This window comes from Protomyctophum bolini, assembly GCF_963924005.1.
Source record: "Protomyctophum bolini genome assembly, chromosome: 3".
Lineage (NCBI taxonomy): Eukaryota > Metazoa > Chordata > Actinopteri > Myctophiformes > Myctophidae > Protomyctophum > Protomyctophum bolini.
The window spans coordinates 48,287,257-48,297,468 of record NC_137864.1 but is presented as its reverse complement, the minus strand read 5'-3'; the positions used below and the strand labels follow the sequence as shown (position 1 = coordinate 48,297,468).

At 44.4% G+C, this 10,212-nt stretch overlaps 1 protein-coding gene across 1 annotated transcript in view; it reads left to right on the top strand.

Moving 5' to 3' along the window:
- Positions 1-10,212, top strand: part of LOC308313330 (apolipoprotein(a)-like) — a 114,210-nt gene that overhangs the window by 32,126 nt on the left and 71,872 nt on the right. Inside the window, exons 10-12 of the mRNA XM_080760412.1 lie at positions 1,483-1,743; positions 2,306-2,569; positions 3,214-3,417. Of these exons, the coding sequence (XP_080616538.1) occupies positions 1,483-1,743; positions 2,306-2,569; positions 3,214-3,417 (729 nt within the window). The remainder of the gene's footprint in view (positions 1-1,482; positions 1,744-2,305; positions 2,570-3,213; positions 3,418-10,212) is intronic.

Below are 10,212 nucleotides of genomic sequence, written 5' to 3'. Positions count from 1 at the left end.
AAGTATAGGCCTAAACTACATTAATCTGAAATTAAATAAAAATGTTAGTTTTCAGGATTCCAATTCAAAAATAGCAGATCTACAAGCTGAAAACGTGTTGCACTGTGCCGCATTTTCAGCTTGTCAGCCTAAATCCCCTCACCTGTGCAATTTCCAGCCTCTGCCTCAGCCAATTGATTGCCATGGGAACCCCACACTTGCCAATTAATTTCCTCATAGACTTTTCAGAAAGTATTTATTTAAAGACGTTTACGCCGCGGACAAAGACAACTGGAGTCGTGACACATCATGACAACAAACACATTGTTTTGGGCCAAACAAAGAATTAGAAAAAAAAATAAAAAAACGGCAGGTTACAACACATTTTTTGTTGTTTATATTCTTTGTAATTATTTGTTTGCCCTAGCAACCACCTGTTAGGCCCTATATCAACCACCTATTAGGCCCTAGCAACACTGTTTAACCCTAAAAAAATCACACCCGTGTGAAGTGAGCGTCACTCTTGTCATCACGCACGCACGCACACGCACACATTCATTAATTTCAATGGGGAAATGCCATTTAGCTACAGTGGAGCCTAACAGCTGCTTTAAGACCCTAGCAACCACCTGTTGTACCCTAGCAACCACCTTTTAGGCCCTAGCAACCACCCGTTGTACCCTAGCAACCACCTATTAGGTCCTAGCAACCATCTGTTGTACCCTAGCAACCACCTATTAGACACAATGTTCGAAACACAATATTTAATAGTCCAGCGCGTGCTCCATGTGAGCCCGACCCCAGAAAGCACGCTGGCTGGGCCAGGCTACCCGCCCCTCTAGACCAGAAAGCACGCTGGCTGGGCCAGGCTTACACGCCCCTCTAGACCAGAAAGCACGCTGGCTGGGCCAGGCTTACACGCCCCTCTAGTCCAGAAAGCACGCTGGCTGGGCCAGGCTTACACGCCCCTCTAGTCCAGAAAGCACGCTGGCTGGGCCAGGCTTACACGCCCCTCTAGTCCAGAAAGCACGCTGGCTGGGCCTGCAGGCTATGCTGTCACCAGCACGTCTGACTGCCTCCCTAGGAAGCAGGTGAACAACACATGATAGTGATAAAGAGGACTGTTAAAGAGACATACATCTCTGCCGATGTGCTGCTCTCACAATCTACAATAGTTCAACCCTCCCACCTGCAAGCAGTGCGAGGCATTGTGAGTTTGTAGATCGCCTATATTTCACAATGTTTGCCTCTTCCTTAGGTAAAGTTTGACAATTTGGTCTTTAGAATCATTACATTGTCACTTTATGAATGTTCAGATAGCCTGTACACATTTATACTGTGTGTCGGTTTGTTTACTGCAGAGTGAGTAGGCAGTGTTGCAGGTGAATTATATTTCTAGTTTCTCAGAGATCTCAGTGGTTGGTCCGGGCCAAGGAAGCACGTAAACAACATAAACAACTGATGAGGAGGACTGTAAAACAGATATACATCTTTCTCCAACAGATGGTCCCAAGAATGTCCTTTTGGCCGTAGATCCACCAGGAGATGTTGTCAAAGGAAGCTCAGTCACTCTGACCTGCAGCGCCAGTGGGTCACATCCACCAATCCAGATCTACATCCTTTACAAAGACAACACTGAAGTGGCACAGAAGAACACAATGATCATCTCTGACGTCCAGCCCAGTCACAGTGGAACATACCACTGTGAGGCATTTAACGACATCGCTACAGTCCATTCACCTCCAGTCACTGTTGCTGTCCACTGTGAGTTTTTAATTTAATTACAATCTAATTATATTAATGATGTCTGTGCGTGTGTGTGTGTGTGTGTGTGTGTGTGTGTGTGTGTGTGTGTGTGTGTGTGTGTGTGTGTGTGTGTGTGTGTGTGTGTGTGTGTGTGTGTGTGTGTGTGTGTGTGTGTGTGTGTGTGTGTGTGTGTGTGTGTGTGTGTGTGTGTGTGTCAGGGATGTCGTCACGCCTACCTAGTTGTGACGTCATTCCCTCCTTTAATTTAAGCATTTTTAATTTGCTCCCAAAACTGAAGAACATCCAAGACCAAAGGTCAGCACTTTCCGCGCTTGTGACCAAGAACCCTCTCCATCCTTACAGTGTGTGTGTGTTGGCTATGCATGAACATAAATACCATCATAATTCATTTTAGAAAAATACATTGAAATACATTCTTTCTATCTTGCTCTTTTTAAGTGTTTTTAGATTACTTTAGTGTCTAAAATAATTACATTAGTGTTATTATTTTAACCTAAGTTGATTTGTTATTGATATTGGTTTAAAATGCTGTATACAATCAATGTTTATTCCTCCACAGACCCTCCAGAAAAGCCCTCAGTATCAGTGAGTCCACCAGGAAGCGTTGTTGAGGGCAGCACAGTGACTCTGACCTGCAGCAGTGAAGCCAACCCACCAGTAGACACCTACACCTGGTACAAAGACCACAGATCCATCTCCACTGGTCCTCAGCTGGTGAAGAACAATGTGTCTCCTGGAGACTCTGGACAGTACTTCTGTCTGGTGAAAAACACACATGGATACCAGAGGTCATCACTACACTCTCTAGATGTTCAGCGGCTGCGTAAGTGAACTAAAGTAAAACATCTCATAGTTTTTACAGACCACAAACAACAGCTGCAATAGCCGTCATGAAAATGTGCAGCCAGATAGATACCCTGTATTTTATAAGACCCCAAAATTCACTGCGAAATTAACCGGAAGTCTAATCGACTAAAGCTAAAATGTCTACTGTCTTTTTAACCCATTTAGATCTGAGGACGATTCTACAAATGCCTTCTAAATCAGTTTTCTGAAGAAAACAAATGTTTCTATGTCAGTCGTTCTCAAACATTTTCATGTCAAGGACCCCCACAAATATATGTAATTAGCCGCTGACCCCGTGTGAAAATATGTTGTTCCAGGAACCCCCCCCCCCCCCAGAAGCAAAGATTCGAGTTAAAAACGTTCACTGTGAAAGAATATATATATTCAAAGATTTGCACCACATTTTCAAGATTCTTCAAAAATAGCAGATCTACAAGCTCATAGCGTGGCTGCTATGAGCTTGATCTGCTATTTATCATGCTTAAAACACCAAAAAGGGTGTTTCCCGTCCAGAATGGGTTAAAAGTCATCAGAGGCGTAACCGCGAGGTAGCGGCGATTTAGTAATGAGACGTTCAAATAATACACAATAAAAATACACAATACACACATCTCTCCACAGGTAAGCTTCCAACGCACTGTGGACCTCCAGAGGTCTACAGTTCGAACAGAATCATGATCACCCCGATGACGACCAGGTCTGTCAGGTACGCACCCGGAGCGACGGTGTTCTACGCCTGCATGGTGGGATACATTGTGAACGGAGGACATGCCTATGTGAGGTGTGTGGCTGGGAAATGGACACCTTTAACTCTGACATGTGAAGGTAAGTGTACGTTCGTCGTCAGTACCAGTGTTGATACATACACACGGCGTTGTGTCATCAATATAGCTGGGGGGTGGAGCTATGGGGTAAAGTTCCGAGTTCTCCCAACCGGAATAAACAGTGGGGTGTTGGGTTTTCAAACGCAGATGCTTTAAAATACTACTAATTTAAAAGTAGGCGTCATGGATTGCCAGATCACAGGCACAGATCCTTGTTTCCACTCGACAAGGAACGCTACTTTAGAAAATGAAACAAGCCTAGGAATGTTTTCCTTTACTGCTGGACATGATCCAACACAACACAGTGGCCTGATATATTTGCTTGGTAAGAGACACTTTTCTATAGATATGATCATCAAAGTTCATTGACACACTTCAGCTCAGGTTGACCATAAACCATTTATTGCAAAGCTACTGCATGTTAGTATGGCGGTGTGGCTCTGCTCATGTGATATCGGATAATCTGCGTACCGAGACATTATCTGATTATCTGTGCACTGAGACACAGCTCTGATATCAATGACTCCCCAGAGCAGAGCCAAAGATACAATAATCCATGAACAAAAATACACAGTAATAACCCATCAACACATGATTCAACACAATTAACAATACAATAAATTATTATCCCATAACGCCTGGAATAAGAACTACAGGGAGGAGGCCGGGGAGGTGGGGGATATATATATATATATACACACATATATACATACATACACACATATAATAACCTTCTGCCTTCCACGCCTCAATGAACTATCGATTACGCTTAAAAAGCCATTAATTAATAAACGATGTTCATAGAACACAAATTCCAAGTAGGCTACCAACACCATTCGTTTGGAAGTGGGGTATTATTATGCAGTGTTTATACACACAACACAAACCATAGCTGTTTCAAACGTACAGAAAATACAGTTTAAAATGGCAATGAATACGAGCTAAAGCAGTGTGTAAATCCTGCATATTAAAGGTATATTCAGTGATTTCACTCAAAAAACCTTAGGTTTCGTTTTTGGCTATAGGCAAAACCTTTCATCCTTTATCAAAATAAAGCTGTAATTATTCAAATAATCACATTATTCAAACTTGGCTCCCACAGTAAGTTTAATTGTTCATATCTATAGAGTGTCTCTACCAGGCGATTAAACACTGCGCCGCGGTAACACAATGTTTTACACTTTCCCTTGAAATTCTAACTACCTTTTCTGTGGAAGTTCTTGACATCCGACTACTCAGTAGTAAGTGACAACATCCATGTGTCAGACTGCATCATGCATGACCAGGTCATTTCAACATCCATGTGTCAGACTGCATCATACATGACCAGGTCATTTCAACATCCATGTGTCAGACTGCATCATACATGACCAGGTCATTTCAACATCCATGTGTCAGACTGCATCATGCATGACCAGGTCATTTCAACATCCATGTGTCAGACTGCATCATACATGACCAGGTCATTTCCCAAATAATGGTGGATAAAAACAAATCTTGAATTTCCCACATTAGCCTACAAAATGCATGTTCATGTACCACACACACACACACACACACACACACACACACACACACACACACACACACACACACACTTCTCTCCCTGGCTCTCATGCTAGTTGTCTCCATTTGACCCAGGCCAGTGCGGCAGGCTCACGGACCCGACCGGCAATGAACTCAGGATCAGCGGAGGCACTCTGTCCCGTCCTGGAGACCATCCGTGGCAGGTGTCCCTGCAGCACAAAGCCAAAAACTCAACTAACGCTCGGTTCAGACACGCCTGTGGAGGCGTCCTCATCGCGTCCTGTTGGGTCCTCACTGCTGCTCACTGCATGTAAGCTGCTCTAAATGCTAACATGAGCTGCTCTAAATGCTAACATGTGCTAACCTTAGAGTATATATGAATAGAGACGGATTCCTCCTCCCATCCACTTGCATTAAGTTGCTCAAAAGCACATGAGGCGATTTCACTCCTAGGAACAAGTGCATTCTGGGATGGATTGCCCCAATAACATGAACGCGCTGGTCGTTGACTATCATTGTGCCGTTTGTGCGTGTTCACGCATGAAACATTCGTTCACGTGTCATGGCCCCAATAACATGAACGTGCGCAATGATAGTCAACGGACCAGCGCTGGCTCGAGCTGCAATACAAAATTCGGCCACTATGTCCATTTGGCCTCAGGGTTTCCTCCGGGTGCCGTCTCTATTCATATATACTCTAAGGTGCTAACATGCACAGGTGGTCTTAATTACTGACTTGCTTGTTTCTCCAGTGACAGCACCAAGGACATGCAGGTGGTCGTGGGGGGAGTGGACATCGGGAGCAAAGAAGAGTCAGACCAGGTCATCTCCGTGAAGAGAGACTTTGTTTTTCTGGGTTACAGGAAACTAGGCAACATTGGTGCTGCTACTAATGACATTGGTGAGGCCATCAATTTACTGTATGTCTTCTTTTACAGACGGGCTGATTTCTTACCTTAACCCATTCAGGCCTGAAGTCGAAATTTAAAAAAAAAAGTTTTCTAAATCATGACAATTTTCTGAAAGATTTGAGGCACATTTTAATGATTTTTCTTTTTTTTTCAATAGCTAAATTATAACATAATATATATGTAATCACCAAAAGGGGTTCCCGCTCAAAATGGGTTAATCTGGTGTTATCTCTGTATGTCTGTCTGTCTGTACGTCTGTCTGTCTGTACGTCTGTCTGTACGTCTGTCTGTCTGTACGTCTGTCTGTCTGTACGTCTGTCTGTCTGTACAGTACGTGTGTTGATTTCATCGACTTAAACTAAGACGAAAAATGTTCGTCGACTACATTTTTCCACTGACAAAAACTATTGGAAACTAAATTAAAACTAAGCTATGATGACTAAATATACTGACAATTCCGTCAACAAATAAAAACTAGACTAAAATGTTAGGAAGGGACTCGTGGACAAGAGATCCAGGGCTCCATTTTCGTCAGCACTAAAGCCCTTATTCCTAAACTTCGTTGTCTTTTTTTACTATTTTGCAAAACATTTTTGAATAGTTAAAATGGCCAGTCTACAAGCTTGTCAATGTCAATGTAGATTGGCTAGTTGAACTATTCAAAAATGTTTTTCAAAATAGTAGAAAAAGGCAAAGAAGTTTAGGGATAAGGGGTTTAGCGGTGACGAAAATGGAGCCCCCAGTATAAGTCATTTTACATTTGGTTGCATGCTGAAAATAGCCGATCTACCAGCTCACAACGCGTCATGGCTTGTAGATCGGCTATTTTCAAGGCATCAAGGCCCCTAAAATACATTTTAGTCGACTAAATCGACCGTAGATTTAGTCGACTAAAATCTCATGACAATTAGTCGACTAAAACTAAACCAACACTAATTCACTAAGTGAAAACTAATTTTCTGCCAAAAACCACACTGGTGTGTATACGGACGGCTGTAAGGCACGTAACTCCAGAACCGCTCCGCCCCACACGCGTTCCACACCCCCACAGGGGGGCAGTGTTCCACACCCCCACAGGGAGTGTTCCACACCCCCACAGGGAGTGTTCCACACCCCCACAGGGAGGCAGTGTTCCACACCCCCACAGGGAGTGTTCCACACCCCCACAGGGGGGCAGTGTTCCACACCCCCACAGGGAGTGTTCCACACCCCCACAGGGAGTGTTCCACACCCCCACAGGGAGGCAGTGTTCCACACCCCCACAGGGGGGCGGTGTTCCACACCCCCACAGGGGGGCAGTGCCCGGTGTCGTTCCACACCCCCACAGGGGGGCAGTGTTCCACACCCCCACAGGGGGGCAGTGTTCCACACCCCCACAGGGGGGCAGTGTTCCACAACCCCACAGGGGGGCAGTGTTCCACACCCCCACAGGGAGTGCAATGTTCCACACCCCCACAGGGGGGGCAGTGTTTCACACCCCCACAGGGGGGCAGTGTTCCACACCCCCACAGGGGGGCAGTGTTCCACACCCCCACAGGGGGGCAGTGTTCCACACCCCCACAGGGGGGGCAGTGTTCCACACCCCCACAGGGGGGCAGTGTTCCACACCCCCACAGGGGGGCAGTGTTCCACACCCCCACAGGGAGGGCAGTGCCCGGTGTCGGCTGGCCTGTTCTGACATCACAACAACACTCCATATTTGGGCAACCCTGACACAGAACTCTGACACGGGAATTTCCCCGGCCGGACGTAGCGCGTGGAAGGGACACGTTATTCCGACGTAGCGCGTGGAAGGGACACGTTATTCCGACCAGTTCCTTTCCCCTCCATCAGGCGCCCCGGCTAGCCAGGGGGAGGCAGTTTTAGAGAGATCAGGGGTTCTTACTGGTGTCTAGATAACAAGTGGTACAGGTGATGTTATCTAGAGAACACGGGTTCTCAACCTTTTGGGCTGAGGACCCCCGGAAATGCTTTAGCCATGTCTCACGACATTTAAAGTCAATTCCTTCTGTCTATCAGATTATACTAAGGTCCCCTGAACACCGGGTTCCAACTGGAAACCTTGCGTTTACGATCCAGTCACTCTACCCCTGAGCCACCGCCGTGTTATTATTTACTGTTCTATTCTGTTTCCTGTGTCTCAGCATTACTCCAGCTGGAATTCACCGATGACCCGTTCTGTGCCAAGGAAACCAGCTATGTTAAATATGCCTGTCTGCCAAACCAGCTCTTCCCCGATGGAAAGGAGTGTGTGGTCGCTGGATGGGGCAAAACTAAAGATGGTACGTATCCAACCACTGACTACCACTAATCACACCTTAAACTATAGATGGTACGTATCCAACCACTGACTACCAATAATCACACCTTAAACTATAGATGGTACGTATCCAACCACTGACTACCACTAATCACACCTTAAACTATAGATGGTACGTATCCAACCACTAATCACACCTTAAACTATAGATGGTACGTATCCAACCACTGACTACCACTAATCACACCTTAAACTATAGATGGTACGTATCCAACCACTAATCACACCTTAAACTATAGATGGTACGTATCCAACCACTAATCACACCTTAAACTATAGATGGTACGTATCCAACCACTAATCACACCTTAAACTATAGATGGTACGTATCCAACCACTAATCACACCTTAAACTATAGATGGTACGTATCCAACCACTAATCACACCTTAAACTATAGATGGTACGTATCCAACCACTAATCACACCTTAAACTATAGATGGTACGTATCCAACCACTAATCACACCTTAAACTAAATATGGTACGTATCCAACCACTAATCACACCTTAAACTATAGATGGTACGTATCCAACCACTAATCACACCTTAAACTATAGATGGTACGTATCCAACCACTGACTACCACTAATCACACCTTAAACTAAAGATGGTACGTATCCAACCACTAATCACACCTTAAATAAAAGCTGCACTAGTCTATCTATATAAGGTATCATTTCCCATGTTACATGTATCGTATAATGTAGCAGTTACTGTATAATGATGCAGTTTGTCTCTTAATAGAGTTCTTTATTCTATTATTCCACTGTGTTCTTCAATGTTCAGCAGTGTTAAACATTATCCTTCAATGTTCAAATGGCTTCCAGCAGTGTTAAACATTACCAAGGAAAGGTCATGATGAAGTGTCCAGTATCATGCATTTTGAGTTACTTTTGTACAACTGGAGGGTTTGGCCTAATGGTGGCGCTAGAGAAAAGACTGTGGGTAACTATGTTCCTCAGTATGAACTAAAGGACATGTAGCCTATAGACCGATTCAGAAACGGGTCCCCTGGTCACAGCGAACGTATTTCCTGTAGGCAGAGACGACATATCTGCGGTGTAAACTCAGAGGTTTCTACTACATTGAATGGTAGAGTGACTGATGTTAGTCTGCTCAAACGTTACTCTTTTACCTGCTTTTTACTAACACTAACTTTACAAAGATGCCCAGAACATTGGGATGAACCTGTGTAGTTTATAGCTGCTTGCCTGTGACGAAGCTCACAGCGAAACGCATCGTGCTAATAAATAAGTTGATGCAGTAAGTTGTCCGTCTCTGTTCCCTGGAGTGTGCAGTCCTTTTTTGATGTCTATGCCTGCTAACTAGAGTTGCACCTCCCACGGTTTTATATATATATATATATATATATATATATATATATATATATACACACTGCAGATATGTCGTCTCTGCCTACAGATATATATATATATATATACATTTATTTAATAAATGGCCTATTTGTGAGTGGCACCATAAAATTGCAATAACAATACATGGGTGGAAAAGCTGAAATTAGATGTCCTAGAAGGATTTTTAGCTGAGCTGTCTGTGTGTGTGTTCTTCTTCCTCAGCTGACCACCCACACAAAATGTCACATGGCCAGCTTTCCATGATGTCTGACGAGCGTTGTCAGGAGTTCCATACAAACCTGGACGGCACCATGATCTGTGCAGGAGACAAGTTGGGAAAAGTTGGCTCCTGTAGTGTAAGTGTGCGTGGGTGCGTGAGTGTATTAGGTCACCTTCACACCAGGATGTTATACTGCAACTTAAAATGAATCCTGTCGGCCATTTTTGGTTATTTTTTAAAACCGTCTGGCACTGGCGCGCTAGCGGCCAACTAAAGCACTGGCAATGATCCATTAAGGAAACAAAAAACACTGCAGTGTACAGAATGTTTGGTCTGTGTGGTCTGTGCGTATGGAGCGCTGTCACTGTGTGTGGGGATCCCAGTGGGGACCTTCTTCAAATAGCCTATAGGCCTACTTCAAACTTCAACACATAGCTCAGCAGTATCATTTTAACACCATA